We start from the raw sequence: 20,841 nt of genomic DNA, 5'->3' as shown, positions 1-20,841 counted from the left end.
TGAAGAACTAGAAATAAAAAAAGAAAACAAAAAAACTTCAGCGGTCCAACTCAGAACCTTTATATTGCAAAGTTTATACTTTACCAATATTGCCATACCGGAATTATACAAGCACAGCATCAAATGAGTGTCCAATTTATGGTCCGTAAAGAATTTGAAAAAACTTGACAGGGGAAGTCACTCTAAGCCAGAAAAACTACTTCAGGTTGCTTCTTCTTCTATATAAAAGGGAGACTACTCCATGTAGAAATTAAAACTTAGGAGTGGAAGTCTTCTTTACTATTGAAAGTAATGCAGTGGTACTTTTTACCTTAACCATGGTTATATAGAAGAAAAGGGAGATACTGTCCCAAATTTGATTCAAAAACATATGTTTATTTATCACCTCCAGAATCAATTTCTTTATGTTTTGAAAGCAAGGTTTCTTTGTGCTTGATCAGGAAATTTAGTCCTAATAAAAAATATCTCATTCTTGTGCTCTCTGGAAAACAAAGATTGAATACAATCATTTACAATTCACTTAAAGATCCATGTCCCACTGCACAGTGTTTTTTGTTGTATAGGATTTAACTGTAGCACAGTTGTACCCCACAAACTTCCATTCACCAGGTAGCGAAGTTGGTTACAGCAGTAGTGTAACAATACAAGGTCCAGGGTTCGAATGACCCACTGAATTTTTACTCTCAAAACACTGTTGTTGATTATATTTTGTTTATTTCAACTGCATAACATTTTTATCAAAGTCTTGCAAGGTATGTCTTCCTTTTCAGAAATAATTTATCAAAGCTATAGTCATGCTGGAAAAACAATTTCCAAAGGATAGTAAGACTTTTTGGCAGTGGTATGGGGATCCTTCATTTCTATTTCTGGTGTTGATTCCGAATGTTGACCCGTTACAATAGGTTGATCTGCATTGTTTCATTGGATTGAGTAGAATCAATTTACAGAACTCTGAACTAAATGTGAAGGTCATGTTAATTTAATTTGTCAACTGGTTCCCTAAATTGAATTTGTTGATCAGGAAAATAGAATTTGTGAATCGGGTAGATCAAATTTGTCAATAATGTAAAAAGTATTTGTCAATAACCTAGATTAAATTTAAATGTCATTTAAATTGGATTTGTCAACTAGGTAAATTGAATTTGCTTATAGCGTTAGTAATAATGCCGCCGCGAGAACTAACAAGTAACTCAGGACACTGGTTGTGTACTCAAAGTGTTAGTTGTAACCAGGCAACACAAGTGATACAAATCTCCTCCCATTCACACATTGTAACATTTTTAAAAGGAAATGAAGTCGCGAGAGCGATGACAATGCTTTTGGTAAAAATAGTAAAAGTGGCGTTGACCTTTAACACAGTAACATGAAACGTGAACTTGTTCAAGATACACTTGTATCAAGTTTCATGAAATTTTGTTGAGGATTGAAGTCGGAAGATCTATGACACAGTTTTTCTAAAAAACAAATAATAGTGACCTTGACCTTGAACATAGAAAACGGAAACGCAAACTTGCTCAAGGTATTGTCATACCAAAATTTGTCTCAAGTTGCATGAAATTCCGTTCAGTAATGAAGTCGCTAGAGTGATGACAAAGTTTTCTAAAAAATAGTAACAGTGACCTTGACCTTTAACGTAGAATCCTGAAACGCGACCTCGTTCAAGGTATTGTCATACCAAACATTTGTCTCAAGTTGCATGCAATTCCGTTCAGTAATGAAGTCGCTAGAGTGATGACAAAGTTTTTTTTCTAAAAATAGTAACAGTGACCTTGAACTTCAACGTAGAAACCCGAACGGGAACTTGTTCAAGGTATTGTCATACTTCACACGTGTATGAAGTTTCATGAATTTCCGAGGGATGAAGTCGCTAGAGCGATGGCAAAGATTTAACATACGTACGTACGTTCATACGGACGGACAGAATCCTTTATCATTAATAATTATAATAAGAAGAGGAATAACGTAGCCATTCTAAGCAAGTTTCGCAAGCCTTTTGCTTGATTATCCCAGCATCAGTAAGAATATCAAAGCGATTCCCGAAATGTGTCGAAATGTAACTGCCACTAAAGTAGTTCAAGCGTAAGTATTAATACCAAACCGATCCGACTAGTGTTACAGTTTAAATATATGTGTTTATCCAATTATTAAAAAATATATCTGAAAAGCATCTACCAAAACGGACAGAAACGTGCTATTAACCGTAATATACAATAATAATAATATATACATTGTAAATATGCAGGAACTTATCAAAATAACACTGACATTATAAAATATTGTACCGATATTAACTGAATCCGAAAAATGATCTTAATCAAACATTACCATAGCATCGCAATATCACATCTTAACAAACCCTTGATATTGTTCAACTTAAACCAACATTGCCTTAAAAATAGCAAATACGAAACTCTTCAATAAACTAATCCCCAACTTTGGCATTATACAACTCTGCATCATCTTCAAAATTCATAGCCTTCCTTTTTACTCTTTATGTCAACGGTATGCGGTAATATGTAACAGTTGTTTGAAATGATATCTAGATGGCGCATACAGGGGATCGGATTCGTGAAATCATATTACTACACGTAGCTATTCCACAGTAATATACGCCTTACCATAGCTTCTTTACTTGCAAAATCAATTAAAATAAGGTCACCATTATTATTTTAATTCTTATTTCACAGGCGGTAGTTAATGAAACGGACCGGGTTTTATATTTAAAAAAGGATAACAACCGTACCGCATAATGTCTTTCCAACAGAAAAAAACGATGATGAAAATCCGGAATAAGCAACGTTTAAAGGGATTTGTTGGATTGAGAACGACAATTTTTGAACCTAGAATCATGAGTAGCAAGCATATTACCTTACGGCTTGTGTGCTTGCTAGGTTAACGTTCTCGTAATATATAAGGCCATGTGAAAGCAGATTCTAAAGGGGACACCACCGAAAAAGAATGAAAGAACTGGTAGGAGGGATAACAAAATATAGAGATCTTAGGTGTTACAATGGGTGCGGCATTTCAATTTTGGTTTATTCAGAGTTCTCTTGACAAAAGACGCAGACGAAACCATCCAGTTTTGCTGCCTCCCCCTTCCCCCAAAAGAATGTCGCCTCTTACGATTATGTGCGGTTGAATTACAGCAGAGAACACAACCCTGTGGTATTGCTTTCATTGTTACTTTTGTAGCGTACCAATATGTGAAAACATATTTTTTTTTTAAATTCTTTAGTTACTATGTGTTAATTACTTAAAATCAATATAACTGCTATGAGAACAATTCTCATTAATTAGATACGCTTATTAGCCAAAACATAAAATATTTTTCATGTTATTGGCACGCTACATTGCTTGATGTCTGGCATATGAGTGTCGTCAGCAACAGTTTAACGCCAACTAATGTAGGACCCTTGCAGAATCCGGAGTTTCTTCTCTTTTTTCTGCTAAGACACCATAATTGATCTGCTGTCCCCCCTACAAAAATTTGGATCAATATCTTTTCTTTTCTCACTTTACTGTTCTATCTTTCGGTTATTTCTCCCTCGGTATCCGTCTTCATATAATCCTGGCTATTACGAGGACGTTAAACCACAAACAAATAATCAAGTTAAAAGTAAAAAGGAGCATAAACCTCTGTATAAGGCCGTTTGTTTCCGTTAGAGTATCAGTGCGCTAACTCCAGCCAATGTGCGATAGGAAAAGTCTAATAATTAGTTTGAAATGTTTTGTACCACAGCCATCTGCTGTAGGGGAGAATAACATGATGTGTTCACTACTTTGTTCGAACTTTGATATTAGCATGAGGTAGAAGTTAGATATAATGTGATATTAACGGTGTATTATACTATTGAAATCTGACCAGGAAATATGGGCAACGGTGTAATAAGTAAAAGTCAAACCGGTCCGGTTCCTCAAATGGAACAGGACGGATTCCGTGATGGTAAGTCAAATGTTTGACCAATCCAAACTATTGAGTGTTAGGTTGATCAAACACTGACATTAATTACGAAAATGTTTGCAGATGCTGTTATCGTGTTCACTAGGTTGTAAAAAGTAGATTGATAAAAAATTAAATCGACATTGCCTACACATTTTTCCCGATTTTATTATGAGCCCCACATCGCCGTGTCAGTGTGTCCGTCCACACTCTGGTTTCCGGAGATTACATCCGAGTCCCGGAATCCAGAGGACTAATCGTTTTGAAATATGACAAGGTGATACACTGTGACTAGTAGATGAGCAAAAGGGTGTAAACAATCTAAGGTAGAGGTTCATATGTTGTAGATTCTCGTCACTTTTCTATTGTAAACAGACCTCTAATGAATTTTTTCTTGAAATTATATTTGATTTCCACTATATTCATATAGAAGCAGATCAAACAAAATTGTTTTTTATGGAGTTAAAACGTTTTGTAATTACTCCTAGTAAAGTTGCAAAGTAGCACTAGTTATACATATGTAAAAGTTATCGTATAGTGGCTATTTGTTTTCCCAGATCCACCCTCCAGGTTCCGACTTGTGATCACCTCTAGTTACGATACAACATGATGCACAACATAGCAAACAAATAAAGTAAATGAAAGGTTTATTACACACGACACTGGCGATATTATACAGCACACATTAACGCCTGACGAAATATATCTCGAGACGGTCCCCTAACAGTACCTCTCGTCACGCTACACGTACCCATACACGTACGACACACTACCCACGCTGACTAATCAATGTAGGAGTACTAGCCTTGGTCTTCATCCTAGGCCCAATGACTTTTCCCCAAAGAAGTCTCCATAGCGTCTTTCCTGGCTTACAGTTCCCAGGTCAAAACTTGACATCCAGCTAATTAACTATTTCCCGCGAAACACTAGGAATACCCTCGTATGCCTCTCCTACTGACCCTACATACCCGTATGCTTAGGGTCAAACCAGTTATACAAGAGACCTGTCGCTTAAAGTACATCGACAGGGAAATCCCACCAGATTGCGTTAAACATATAAAAAGACCTTTGTTGTTTTGATGAGGTTGGGCGTCCTATTAACAGCGGAGGTCATTAAAAGACGTGCATCCTTGTGTGTCATGTGTGCGCGTGTCCAGAAGGTGATATGTTGGTTTGGTTTGGGGTGTTTGTGTTTTACGTCATATAAACAGCGAGGGTCACTTAAGGACGTGCCAGATTTTGTTCCTGAAGGAAAGCCGGAGTACCCGGAGAAAAACAATCAACATGCGGTCAGTGGTGGAGGGTTAGTTATCGTAGAAGGTAAGACACCCTAACCACACGCCCACTGCGGCCCCCCCGGTATGTTGGTATATGTGCATCCTACCGACAGGAAAAGTAGGAATCGAAAAAGAACCCAAGTACAAATGCATTGTTATATCGGCAGCAGATCAATTTTGGTCTCTTCCATGTCCCCTTAATAGAAGTCAATGCAGAAAACCTAACCCCCCACCAAATGACTCGCCAGAAATAGGGCACCAAGTAGGATGTTCCACCAGGTCGGGTTGTACTGACAACGAACTTACCAGCTGTTGCCATAACCTTAATAGATGTTTTTGTTTACCGGGGAATAACAACTACAATTTTCCCCCGACTTGGAGGCAATCAATTGCTTTCCCCACTTTGGCTAATGTTTAAAACTAAGGCCAAAAGTGAGGTATTGATAAGTAAAGCGCTAGAAAACGAAAAGGTTGTTTGGAAAAAGAGAGAAATTATCAAGATTCCAAATATTGCAATGGGTGCAGGAGATTCTTTTTGGTCGCTTTTAAATCCCCAGTAGAAGGAACAAAAGTAGTCTCCAATACTGCAAGAATTCCAAGTGGAGGAATTGATTTTGAGCATGTTTAACTTTTTTCACCAAATTCCTGGTTTTCAGTACTTGGATCAGGATGTAAAATTCATCTCTGCATATTTATTCTAATTGTGTTTTGCATTGTACAGCGAATGAAGTTCCACTCTCCCAGTCACTCCTAAACGTGTCCCTCATACCGCTTACTTCATGCAAAACACCTTTCTTATTGTAATTGCACATATGTAACTACCGCTTCGACTCGGGTTACGGACAGTGATACCCTCGGGTGACCCTTGGCACTGTCACGCTCTTATGAATGTAGTGTTGATTTTATTATACCGAAAATAACATGGCGACTGAAACGAATCGTACTCGCATTTTATTTAAGCGGTCACTGTTATGCACTGTCTTACACACTGTCAGGCTATGCTAGGACGTTTGGAAGTACCCCTCCATTGACTCAATGTTAAAGCGAATGTAACAGTGTGAAATGACCAATTTCTATCGACCAATCAGATAACAGGATTTTCACCAGAGGTGTAATAATCCACCGCGGCCTCTGATTGGTTGACTACTAAATATTGACCGATTTCACTCAAATTTGGTACTAGTATGCAAGTGTGTTATGCCATCATGAGATCCCATAACGGCCCCCGTCAATTTAAATTTTAATCCTTTTAAATGTTTTCTCCAAATAACTTGATGAAAGCGATATCAAAATGTGCAAATGAACCTTTCTGCTATCAATATCAGGATTTAATCAACTTGACACCAAACGAGCTTTGATGGGACAAACATATGTTCCTTCTGTTCCGTTCGAGGAACCGGACCTGTTTGACTTTTACTAATACACCGTTGTCAATATTTCGAGGTCAGATTGCATTTTTACCGTACACTGTTAATATCACCGTATATCGAACTACTACATCATGCTAATACCAAAGTTCATATATAGGAGAAAACATTTTGTTGTTCTCCCCTGCAGTAGATGGCTGAAGAACAAAATACATGTATTCCTAATTAATAAATTGCATTTTGCTGGCTATGATCTTGTGAACAGGTTTTGAGTTTCTGCCTAAATAGTCTTATTTGATCCAACAGCAAATTATCCTCAATAAGTAGGGACTGGCACTCATGCTAGATCGCAAGCACCTCTGGGTGCTACATTCCTTTGGGAATTTCACCTACAGGTTCGGGGAGAAAGAATTCGCCTGTTGTAACCCCTACATAACTATAATCGTAAGCGGTGACAAATATGCCCCCCCCCCCCCTGCTGCCCCACGAAATATCAGGTCAGGATTGGTTTCCTATGCGTCTTATTTTCAGAGAAACTTGAGAAACTAAGAATAAACCTGCAGTAATCCCACTCATATAACAAACGGCGACTAATGTTGGGGCCACTGTGGAATCGAACGGTTTCTTGCGTGTTAAGTGATCACTTGAGAAACCAAAATTGATTTGCCACAACAGATCTCTATAATTTCTCCAGCCTCATGCCTCTCTTTCTATCGTTTCGACCAAGTCTCCTTAGGCATCCGTTTTCCTATGATCTTAAATATTAGTTACTGCTGAATTTTCGCAATGTTTCGCAGCTGGAAAGAAATAAAACGTTATTGTTATGTTTTCAACATTTGTTTTTAATTTTCAATCACTGCCACCTGTGAAATCGAATTTAAAATAAAATGTCAAACTTCTCTAAGACAGATTCGTAAGTAACTCACAATGGTCGTTAGTAGCCTTTGTTAAGCTGATATTTAAATACTGTTAAATCATAAATGTTCATGGGACATTAAATGTCGTTTATTTCATGGATAACAAAATCCACGAAATTAAATCCCCACGAAAACATAAATTTGTAAAGGGGAAAATCAGAAATCAGCGAAATATAATGTCCTTGAAACAGGCTAGTATATGAAAACCACGAAATTTTAACCACACGAAAATAAATGATTGTACAGTATATTTTTATGTTTACAATTCTTTCATTTATCATAAAGGTAAGACATTCCATTTGTACGTCTATTGAATGCAATGGTCGCGGTTCCGGTTCCGGTTCCGGTTCCGGTTAACGTGTGGACATCCTTTTTGGGGTTAATCTTTCATGTATCCACGCATAGAAACTGCATGGTTCTGTGTGACACACCTTGCAAAATAACCAAGGAAAAATTGAATGTCAGTATAATTAAAGATCTTATAATGCCAGTGTTCCGGCTTATATTGATGGATGTATTCAAAACTAAGGTCACAGGCATTTTTTTCTATCCTGATGGTTGATGCCATGCAGACATCTTTCTTTTGGCATATGGTCATATACTTGGAATGTTCCACTTCTCTGTCTTATTTGTGTCGCCTGTTTTTCAGGCTTCTTCCCTTATATGCTGATGTCGTCCTCGTTTCCGTCGGGCCTTTCTGTATCAAATAGGGCTTCATGTTGGACATTTTATTCCGAAAACATGTTAGAAACGACTAATTCAACAAAATCTGGTATGCATGATCTACAATTTGTTCTGAATAAGTACTCTTACTTCAAGAATCAATCTTTAAGTCATACAACATATTACTGTAACTTTATTTTTAAATTCATTTTTTTTTATTTCAATTAAAATGTTGTTAATGTTTAGTATTTTATACAAATATCAATGTTTTTATAGATTAAATGCATTATGCCCACATAAATTTAATTCACAAGACGAAATATTTATATGTATGTATTTTATGAAAATAGATCTTCCGCCAACGCATTCGTGATTCATTTGTTTGAAATGCTGCTGATGCTGGAACAACCACGCAGATATTATGGCACTAACTAGGAATTGCTTTGACATATAACTGACACATGGACTACAACATAATCAGTTGTTCTGTGCCTGTGTCAGGAATCGCGTTGGACTCAAAAATGACGCATGGAAAAAACAACCAGTAATCCCGGAAAAGATATAAAGACTTCGTTGGGAATCTTAACTAATGCTTGGCCAACAGCGTGTGCAGTTGTCCTGCATCACTTGCCAGGAATTGCTTTGTTATTGTAACTGCCGCCTTGGACTACGTCGACACTTGCCTGTGAATCGACCAGTTCTTTTATTGTGCGAACTTCTTACAAATATAGCGCGTGATTAAATTATACACTGTTACCACAAACAAGGGTTATATAATATTCATGAGAGTCATGTTAAAGCCATCATTCTTTTGGACTATTTCGTTCGGAATTTTTTGCGTTTGTCAACAGGGTGTGTGTTCAAGTGATAATATGGAAAATGCACAGAACGTCTTTAACAAGTTAAGTGAACAAGAGAAGACACAAGAGTATGGTGTGAAAAAGAACGGTTCCAGAACACGTCTTGAGAGAGCAGCTATTTCAAAGACAGAAATCGAATGTCATGCAAGTAAGATATTTATACATTGTCTTTCCGGAGTCAAAACCTTGTAACTTTTATAGAAGCATTTTCGAAATGCGATCACACGCCAATCTTGTAATTCAGATTGTTTAAGAACAAATTGTGACAGAATATATATGATCGAAGAGGAAACAACGTAACAAAAACATACTTGTTTGTCATGAGGTTTTGATTCCCGATTGACAACATGCATGTTCTAAGTTGTATCCTTTGTCTGGAGGGCCAGGTGAGCTTATTCCATGGTGCAGCGTCCGTCGTCCGTCCTTCCGTCGTCCGTCGTCCGGCGTCCATATTTTATTTTAAACAACTTTTTCTTAATAACCAAAAGGCCTAGGGTGATGATATTTGGACAGAAGCAAACTAGGATGAAGGGCTACCAAGTTTGTTCAAATAAATGACCTTCACCTATTTTCAAGGCCACAGGGGTCAAATATGTTAAAAACTTTAAACAACTTCTTCTGAATAACCAAAATACCCAGAGTGATGATTGTTGGCTAGTAGCATGCTGGGATGAAGGGCTACCAAGTTTGTTCAAGTAAATGACCTTCACCTATTTTCAAGGCCACAGGGGTCAATTATGTTAAAAACTTTAAACAACTTCTTCTCAATAACCAAAAGGCCTAGGATGATGCTATTTGGCCAGTAGAATGCTGGGATAAAGGGCTACCAAGTTTGTTCGAATGAATGACCTTGACTTATATTCAAGGGCACAGGGGTCAAATATGTTTAAAACCTGTAAACAAGCACTTCTTCTGAATAACCAAGAGGCTTAGGATGATATTTGGCCAGTAGCATGGTGGGATGAAGGTTTACCAAGTTTGTTCAAATTAATGACTTTGACTTATATTCAAGGTCACAGGGGTCAAATATGTTTAAAACCTGTAAACAAGTACTTCTTCTGAATAACCAAGAGGCTTAGGATGATATTTGGCCAGTAGCATGGTGGGATGAAGGTTTACCAAGTTTGTTCAAATTAATGACTTTGACTTATATTCAAGGTCACAGGGGTCAAATAAGTTAAAAACCTTTAAACAACTTCTTCTCAATAACCGAAAGTCTTAGGATGATGATATTTGGCCAGTAGCATGCTGGGATAAAGGGCAACCAAGTTTTTTTAAATGAATGATCTTTACTTATATTCAAGGTCACTGGGGTCAAATATGTTTAAAACCTTTAAAAAACTTCTTCTAAATTAGCCAAAAGCCAAGGGTGATGATATTTGGTCATTAACAGGCAGGGATGAAGGGCTACAAATTGTGTCAAAATGAATGACCTTCGCCTATATTCAAGGTCACAGTGGTCAATATATGTTTAAATATTTAAATGACTTGTTCTATATAACCAATAGGTCCAGGGTTATGATATTTTGCCAAAAGCATGCTGGGTTGGAAGACTTTAAACTCTGTTCAACCTAATGTCCTTGTTCGACATTCAAGGTCACAGGCGTCATATGTTTAAATCTTTAATAGGTTCTTAGGAATCAAACACTGATATTCTGCCTGTAGCTGTATTTTAGTCCACTTTTAAGATTACAAGTGTGAGATTAATACCAGGTGAGCGATTCAGGCCCATTGGGCCTCTTGTTAAACATACAATTTTCCTGGACAAGAAAATACTTAAGTGGTATGATTGGTAGGTTTATCTAAAGCTTGTAAAAAACTGTTAAAACTTCTGAGGATTCTATAAAAAGACAACTTCTGTATAGAAACCACTTTCGAGCTTTCCTTCGGGTGTTATTAAAATTTACAAGACCTGTTGAAGGTACTTAGATATTTTTTCTTACAGAGCTTTTTCATCAAATATGTGTTTGTTGGTTTGTTTTGTTTGTTTTGTTTTGTTGTTGTTTTTGTCGTCGTTAAAAATGAATAATTAAATAATTGAAAAACATGCTTATTTATTGAGAAAACAAATTCAAATGTTCAAATGACTGAATCATTGAGCAGCGAGACAGCCTTTTCAATACAACGATAGATATTCCCTAATGTTTGGGCATATGAGATGGAATTTATGTAACATATTCAAGTTTATTCATTCGTTTATTTACCGATTAAAGAAGTACACTACACCTAGGAGAAAATAGAGTATTTTTATTCTTTTTACATCAGAATTGATTTTCATACTTTACACTATGTTATTTATGTAAATTAAACAGAATATCTCTTTGATAGTATTAACTCTAGGACAGGAATATAGATCAGATAAAAAAAATACCACACGCACCCTTTTCAAGACTTTTTGTTTATCAAAAAAGAAAAAGAAAATGCAATAAAAAGAACATTTTGTGGTGTTTTGGACCAGTCATTGACTATTGAAAAAAGATCTAAGAGAAATTATGGAAAGAAATATAATATAAATCAGAATTGAAAATGCTTGCATAATAAGTATGACAATTAAAACTTTGAGACTCTATCAACGATTGAGTTCAATTCACAATGTAGTAATACTTTTTCCATGCTTATTCCTGAGACCTCGCAGTTAATTTAATTTGTCTCAAGACCCATTAAAGTCTATATCCCATAAAACCTAATATAACATGCTTCAAACCCCTATATTTGCATTCAATGCGATTATGATAAATGTTTTTTTAATAATTTCTTAAATATTGGAATAGTGCAACTCTATGCAACGGAAGGTGCCAACGCATGTGACGTCATCACTCATTGTGTGACGTCATCTTGGTAAGATAAATAGCTGTTTTGTTTTGATAACAATGTAAATTTAACATAACAAACACATACATGTTTATTAAATATTAAACTTCTGACAAAATTGATTGAACATAATCTATAAATCATACTACTTCACGAACTCCTTTCTGACATATTCATACGCCAACTGGAAAGTTTATCGAAACATTGACTTGCATATGCTTTGGTAGGTATAGTATGTACTAGTTTAGTAGAAATGTAAACAAAGGTAAAAATCTGAGTCAAAATCCGGAAAAATTACGCTCGAAGGAGAAGATGAAAGCGACTTATCCTTTCATTGTAGTTTGACATATTTACCAAAATTGAATGTCTTGACCCCCCGACCCCGAGAAAGTTGTGCGAATGGATTTCTTTGTTAAACAAAAGGGCCAAACACATAGATGTTAAATATATATTAAGTTGAGATTTCGGAAATGGAAATGCAGAATAATTGATCAAGCATCAGGCGATCAACATAAGGTATCCTGAAGTGATACAATAGCATAAACATAACACCTTGTTGCACCGTGATATATATGCAACAAGACAAAAGAATGTTTTATATAATGCCAATGGATATATAGTAAATGCACTGACCATACTTTTTTTATTGAATCTAAATAAAAAAAATCCTGTCTCGCCGCAGTTTAGACAAAGATGTTGAAACTTATTTACTTTGAGTATTTTCCTTTCTACTGTAGATGATGAAGCAACTGAAAGGAGTAGATTTTTTGGCTTAGAGTAACTTCCCCTTTCAAAGCTTGGTTCTTACAATGGTATTTCTCTTATAGAATTTGCGGTTTAAAAATTGGATTTATGTTTTTATTTTTGCCGTGCGTTCATAACTCATGGATAAATTATACAGTAATTATACACAGAGGATCTTACATGATTGTATATTTCATATTGAATTTATTAAACTCGTTCAATAATTTACCGTTACATTTTAGATTCTATTTTTCACATATCATTCATAATTTGGAACAAACACTTCAAACACAATTATGGGTTATCAGATGACTACATATAGTTAAAAACCAAAGCACTCCGATCATTGTATTGTCGTTCCGCGAGGTGCAAAGTAGTTCCAGATTTTTGTTCTAATAATAAATCGTTTTAAATCCAATGAAAATAATAATGACAAAATAAACATTTCACATTCATTTGAATAACAATAAATATACCATGGAGTATAGTAAAAGTAGTACCGCTGTAGTGACGTACGGCTTTGACCAATCGCAGCACCTTCAGGTTTTATTACCCGTGTGTAATACAGTAATACCATATTTATGACATGGCCGTATACCATTGAAGACTTTGGAAAGTAAAGCTCCCGAGTTCTACCCTTCCATTTTTTTTAGTTTTCTTTCGTTCATTTCTTTCCAATATTTTTTTTTTCTATTTTCAAACTTTGAAATTTCGAAGAACCATAATTCTGTATGATGCATTGCACATGTGTGATTTGATATGTAACGTTTCTTTTGAAAACGATTTCACAATAGTGACAGCGGTAAAAGTATAGTTTAACGGGTTGGTACTCTTTGCCTTAAAATACAATTGGCACAACAAACTGCAATGTGTTACCTAGCTCCATTAAGATGCAATAACTAATTTTGTATACCGATATGATCTAACAATAGTAATGATTTAGCTTGAATACCCATGCTGATGCGGTCTTTGCATCTGATCCATCAGAAAGACATCACCTTGAAGAAGAGCATAAATGCCAAGAAACCTTCTGTCAACCTTTGACCTACAGGTGTGATGTTCACTGTCAAGGACAAGAAGCAGACGTTGGATGCGGTTAGTATTGATTATAAAGAATATATGCTAACATGTTTACGTTCACCCTCTGAAATGCAAGAAAATCTTATAATGAGTATGCATTAAATGTTGTTCTTTTAATTAGAAATGTTCCACATCCATCCCCATAGTAAATACATGTGAAGTTTTTATCTAAATAAAATTGATTTTTTTTGACCGAAACAATTTTGTGTAAATAAATCGATTCCATGAAGTTTTATACGAGTGTGTAGTATGACAATACCTTTAACAGGCTCGCGTTTCGGGTTTCTACGTTGAAGGTCAAGGTCACTGTTACTATTTTTGAACTGAATTACATAAAACTTCAAGTGTTTGGTATAACAATATTTTGAATTTCGCGTTTCAGGTTACTGCGTGAAAGGTCAAGGCCATTTTACTATCTTTAGAAAAACTTTGTCATCGCTCTATCGACTTCATTCCTCAGCGGAATTTCATGAAACTTTATACCAGTGCTAGTATGACAATACCTTGAACAAGATCTTGTTTTGGGTTTCTAAGTTGAAGGTTAAGGTCACTGTTACTATTTTCAGATACACTTTGTCATCGCTCTACCGACTTCATTCCTCAACAGAATTTCATGAAACTCCATAAATAAGTGTTTGGTATGGCAATATCTTAAACAAGTTCGCATTTCAGATGACTGCGTTTAAGGTCGAGGTCACTTTTACTTTTTTTTTAGAAAAAAAACTTTGTCATCGCTCTAGCGACTTCATTTCCTTTTACATGTGTCACAATGTGTGAATGCGAGGGGATTTGTATCAATTGTTATGCCTTATTACTAATACTACCACCAACACTTCCACTAGACGACTATTACTACTTCCACCACCAATTTCGTATCAATAGCTTGTATTCTTCTTTTCTGTTTCAGACCTTTACAATTGCACTGGGATAAACCACTGCTTATCAACTGATGAACAAACCATTCCGATAGACGAGATTTGTGACGGAACAGACCAGTGCCCTGAATCTGACGACGAGTCTGTTTGTGGCGATATGTGCCACACATTTTGCATGTGTAGTGGTTTAACAGTCACCTTTGCTGAAACTGCTCTTGCAACTTCAAGTTTCTTTTTCAAGAGCATCTTCTCCATTGGTGTCAACAAAAATGGATCACAATTGTCAGAATTTTTGAACACTTCGGATCTTAATTCTCTGGTTGTGCTTAATATGGCCAATATGTCCGATAATTTCTTTAATGGGTTACATAACCTGAAATCACTGGATACATCTAATAATAATATATCGTCTTTACCAGAGGAAGTTTTCAATGGACTATCTGCTCTATCAAGACTCGATCTATCCGACAATCAGATAACGATTCTCCATAGGAATGTTTTCCGCCCACTGTCTTGCCTTACATTTCTTGATCTCTCCTTGAATCAGATAGCAGTTTTACCGGAATTACTTTTCAGTGGGTTGCCTCTACTTAAACATGTCTCTCTGAGCTCCAATAACATTGTGTTTCTCCATGATAATGTGTTCAATAAACTGTTCAACCTAGAGAAACTAGTTCTATCAAACAATCAAATAAAACGTCTGCCAAATTCTTTGTTCAATGGACTGTCTAAACTTATGGAACTAAACCTGTCCAATAATTCAATAAGAAGTCTCCCGAAGACCGTGTTTGTTAAACTTTCTTCACTCAATAAACTTGGTCTGTCTTATAACCAGATAACGAGCCTCCACAAGACTGTGTTTCATGGACTTTTTGAACTTACCGACTTGACTTTGTCTAACAATAAGATAACACGTCTTCCTAATACTGTCTTTAATGAACTTACTGAACTCACCAACTTGGTTTTGTCTAATAATCAGATCAGACGTCTTCCAGAGACGGTGTTTCATAAACTTGCTGAACTTACCGATTTGACTTTATCTAACAACCAGATAAGACATCTGCCAGAGACTGTATTTAGTAGACTGTCCGGACTTAGCCAGCTCTATCTGCACAAAAATAGCATTGCTGTTCTCCACGTTAATGTGTTTTCTGGGTTGTATGATTTGACAAAACTCGTTCTTTCCAACAATAATATAAAACGTCTTCCTGATCACATGTTTACTGGACTATCTGATATTTCCGAACTCGACCTTTCAAACAATAAAATAAGACTTCTACCTGATCATGTTTTCCAGGAATTGTCTGAACTCGCAAGACTGGATCTGTCTAACAATAGGATAGAAACTCTTCCCAGAAATATTTTCAGTGAACTGTTAATACTTACCAAACTAGATTTATCTGCCAATAAGATAAGAGTTCTCACTGAAACAGTATTTAGTGGATTGCCTGAACTTGCCCACCTATACCTGGCTACCAATCAGATTGAAGTTCTCCCTGATCACGTGTTTAGTGAACTGTTTGAACTTACCGAACTGGATCTTCCTAACAATAATATACGTTTTCTACCTGATGCTGTGTTTAGTAGACTATCAAAGCTTTCCAAACTGAACCTGTCTAACAATCTGATTTCATTTCTGTCCAATACTGAGCTAAGTAGACCGTCTAATCTTACTGACCAGGACCTACCTGGTAACACAGTCAGACCTTTTCCTGACACTGTGTTCCGCGGACTCTCGAACATTACTGAACTACTTCTGTCAAACAATAAGATAGCAATTCTCACAAATAATGTTTTTAATGGACTGCCGTTACTTACTAAACTTGATCTGTCAAACAATGAGATAACGGGTCTCCCAAATGATGTGTTTAATGAACTGTCTGTACTTACGCACCTTCAACTAAACTCTAATCAGATTAAGGTTATCCCCGCTTTCCTGTTCAGTAGCCTTTCTGAACTTACAGAACTGGGTATGTCTAACAATAAGATAAAAGATATACCCAATAACGTGTTTAGTGGACTGTTTAGACTTACCCATCTCTCTCTCCACACCAATCAGATTGCGAAACTTCCAGAAAATTTGTTTGGTGAACTATCGAAACTTACTGAACTGAATCTGTCCAACAATCGGATAAGGCATCTGCCCTCTTCTGTGTTAAGAGAACTGTATGAACTTAAAAAACTCGTTTTGTCTGGCAATAAAATAAAACTCCTACACGATACTGCTTTAGGTGAAATGTCAAATCTTACCGAACTTATCTTATCTAAAAATATAATCAGACGTCTACCTAAACAGATCACTGGGCTGTCCAAACTTATTGTACTGGATCTGTCTGCCAACAAGATAAATCATCTCCATAATGCGTTCAGTAGGATGCCAAAACTTACTAAACTGGACCTGACCAATAACAGAATAGCATCCCTCCCAGTCAATGTGTTCAATACATTGCCTGAGCTTTCTGAACTGCTTCTGGCTAATAATAAAATCAAACGTTTCCCAAATACTGTGTTCAGAGGACTGTTTGAACTTACCAAATTAGTTCTGTCAAACAATAAAATAGGAATTCTTCCCAATACCGTGTTCGGAAATCTGCCTCAGCTTGAAGGACTTTTTCTGTCTAATAACAAAATAAAATTCCCCCCTGAAAATACTAACAGTAAAATTATAAAACCAGCCAGCGATGTGTTTCGTGAACACCCTGTACTTAAAACACTTGATTTATCTTACAATAGGATAGCTGTGCTCCAACAAACTGTGTTTCATGGATTGACTAAGCTTATAAACCTCTCCTTGCACAATAATCGGATTCGGGCTCTTCCTGATAAAGTGTTCTTTGGACTACAGTCACTCCGTCATCTCAGACTGTCCAATAACTGTATATCCGTCCTTCCAATGAATGTTTTCAGTGGGCTCTCTGTAGTGTATCTTCTTCTTGGCAACAACGAGTTTTCTCATCTTCCTAAGTTGCCTTTTAATCTGACATCTCTAGACTTATCAAACAATCGTTTGACATGGTTACCTGCTGGAACTTTTGTCAATAATAGTAAACTGTCTCATCTGAATATTGTTGGTAACACACTGGAAGTTACGGAGTATATTTTCAAAGGTTTAGATCATCTGGACACTTTGTTGACTGATACTCCCTTCATGTGTTGCGTCAAACCTAAATCTGTTGACAACAATAAATGTTTGGGAAAACCAGTTAAAGATCTGGAATGCTTAAATGGTGATGCGACATGTCAGTCACAAAGTGATGCGATTTCTTCCTGTCATGATTTGATAAGTTCAGGTGTACTCAGAGCATGTCTATGGGTCATTGGTGTGTGCGCTTTAATCGGTAACTTGGTCGTCATTTTCTACCGAATTTTCATTGATAAAGAAAACATTACAAAGAGTTATTCACTTTTTGTGTTAAATTTGGCTATATCTGATTTTCTCATGGGAGTGTACCTGCTGATAATAGGAGTCGTTGATGAATATTACAGCAACGTGTATGCGTGGAATGAAGAGAAATGGAGAACAAGTTTCGTATGCGCCACAGCTGGAATTTTGTCTAGTATATCTAGTGAGATGTCGACGTTCCTTATTTTAATGGTAACAATAGACAGGGTTATTGTCATAGTGTTTCCAATGTCCCTCCTTTCCCGGTGGAACATCTCGTGGGAACAAGCTACTGTTGTGACAGTGTTCTTGTGGATCGTTTCCGCCACAATTGCAATCATTCCCGTTGTTGCTATGCAGTTCTATTTCAAAGGAGCATACTACTCTCAGTCCGGGGTGTGCCTCGCCCTACCACTGACAAATAATGCCCAACCAGGAGCGGAATATTCATTTGCAGTGTTTGTTTGTCTAAACAGCTTGGTCTTTGTTGTCATAGTCATAGGGCAAAGTTGCATTTTCAAAAGCATGAGGACACGTGGCAGTCGTATAACATCATCACAGACTCGTCAACGAGAGATGACTGTAGCAAGGACCCTCTTCCTGGTTGTGGTGACCGACCTTTGCTGCTGGTGTCCTATAGGAGTCATGGGTAAGTTTCAGCTCATTCACTCTATATAAATGGCAATTGGTGGGTAGGTGCGATTACGTGTATGTCCTTCGTTCATATTTCAAGATACGAGGTTGTAGACTCTGTTTGTGATTTTTTTTTTTTTTTTTATCTCAAGAGAATTGTTGTAACAATTGAAAGCGACACCACAACTATCTCTTGGGAGTAGTTGCACTGTTCTGATATGCACGTTTACCCATTGTTAATTTGAAATGATCCCGTATGTCGCATTTTAAATTCTTGTAATTGTTTACCAACCTCCCCTTCTGTTTCAACAGTAGTTCAGAAAAAAATTGGAATCCACATGTTTTGCCCCTAGCATAAGAGAAGTCCTAAAAGGTCAATGCAGTTGTATGGTGTGGTGTAATTCATTTTGGCATACACTATCTTTTACCTGATTTCATATATGTAATTAAGTTTGTGTCTAACGTTCATATTCGTAGATAAAGTCATCAACTAACACAATTATGATTCATTTACGTTCGAATTGAGAAAATTCAACAACAGTCACGTATTTCTTTCCAGGCGTGCTGTCTAAATGTGGAATCCAGATTCCGGATCAAGCGTACGCCTGGGTGATGGTGTTCGTGCTGCCTGTTAACGCGGCTGTCAACCCGTTTTTGTACACACTGACGGCGATATGGAGAAAGAGACAGCGCGTAAGTCAATTTTAGTTTATGGTAATTTAACATCCTTATATTATAATCTTCTTGATATGAACACTTTGTTATGTGCAATGAATTTGTCAAAGATTTTCATAATATCTGCGTGAAAAATGTCTATGCCATAAGTTTGGAAATTTCATAATACTTGTTTAATGATAATATCTGACCATTTACTGTATACTTTTGTATGCAGAATTTAACCTTTTACCATTCAGTTTGCTTTTGGTAAATTGTGGTTTAATATAGACTAAGTCGAAAGTAAAATATTACAGTAGAATAAACACATAAAAATAAAGTTGTCTCTAGAAATGAACACTTTCTTCCTTCCCTGTCCTCATCGTTCATATAGATATGTTTGATAAATGTGTTTTTTTACTGTCATATAATTCGTACGATGAAATGTATTGAAGAATGCGTCTCTTAATACATATTACTTGTACCTGACCATTTTTGTTGACAAATAAAATATGTTAAAATAAAATTCAAAATTTTAATTCCAATTTCTCAATTTGATACCAATCTGCCGGTTTTTTACAGAGTAAAGAGATATTAGTGATAACGGCCTCTAACATGGAGCGTCAGTCGGCCACTAACATGGAGCGTCAGTCGGCCTCTAACATGGAGCGTCAGCCGGCCACTAACATGTAGCGTCAGTCGGCCACTAACATGGAGGGTCAGTCGGCCACTAACATGGAGCGTCAGTCTGCCACTAACATGTAGCGTCAGTCGGCCACTAACATGTAGCGTCAGTCAGCCACTAACATGGAGCGTCAGCCAGCCACTAACAAGGAGCGTAAGCCGGACATTAACACGGAGCGTCAGTCGGCCACTAACATGGAGCGTCGGCCACTAACATGGAGCGTCAGTCGGCCAATAACATGGAGCGTCAGTCGGCCACAAACATGTAGCGTCAGTCGGCCACTAACATGGAGCGTCAGGCGGCCACTAACATGGAGCGTCAGTCGGTCACTATCTCAATTTGATACCAATCTGCCGGTTTTTTACAGAGTAAAGAGATATTAGTGATAACGGCCTCTAACATGGAGCGTCAGTCGGCCCCTAACATGGAGCGTCAGTCGGCCACTAACATGTAGCGTCAGTCGTCCACTAACATGTAGCGTCAGTCGGCCACTAACATGGAGGGTCAGTCGGCCTCTAACATGGAGCGTCAGTCGGCCACTAACATGGAGGGTCAGTCGGCCTCTAACATGGAGCGTCAGTCGGCCACTAACATGTAGCGTCAGTCAGCCACTAACATGGAGCGTCAGTCGGCCACTAAAATGGAGCGTCAGTCGGCCACTAACATGGAGCGGCAGTCGGCCACTAACATGGAGCGTCAGTCGGTCACTATCTCAATTTGATACCAATCTGCCGGTTTTTTACAGAGTAAAGAGATATTAGTGATAACGGCCTCTAACATGGAGCGTCAGTCGGCCCCTAACATGGAGCGTCAGTCAGTCACTAACATGGAGCGTCAGTCAGCCACTAACATGTAGCGTCAGTCGGCCACTAACATGGAGCGTCAGTCAGCCACTAACATGGAGCGTCAGTCGGTCACTAACATGGAGCGTAAGTCGGCCACTAACATGGAGC

The 20,841-nt window shown here is 37.2% G+C and overlaps 1 protein-coding gene across 1 annotated transcript; it reads left to right on the top strand.

The window, feature by feature from the left end:
• The first annotated feature begins 8,806 nt into the window (after positions 1-8,806).
• Positions 8,807-19,896, top strand: LOC110461001 (protein artichoke-like). The gene is made up of 5 exons (XM_021514260.1): positions 8,807-9,172; positions 13,567-13,674; positions 14,567-18,565; positions 19,109-19,242; positions 19,786-19,896. The coding sequence occupies exons 1-5, from the start codon at positions 9,037-9,039 to the stop codon at positions 19,894-19,896; spliced, it is 4,488 nt and encodes a 1,495-aa protein (XP_021369935.1). The 5' UTR covers positions 8,807-9,036.
• Positions 19,897-20,841: the final 945 nt, after the last annotated feature.

Source organism: Mizuhopecten yessoensis, unplaced genomic scaffold (assembly GCF_002113885.1).
Source record: "Mizuhopecten yessoensis strain PY_sf001 unplaced genomic scaffold, ASM211388v2 scaffold10531, whole genome shotgun sequence".
In the NCBI taxonomy this organism is placed as follows: domain Eukaryota; kingdom Metazoa; phylum Mollusca; class Bivalvia; order Pectinida; family Pectinidae; genus Mizuhopecten; species Mizuhopecten yessoensis.
This window is presented reverse-complemented; position numbering and strand designations above follow the sequence as displayed.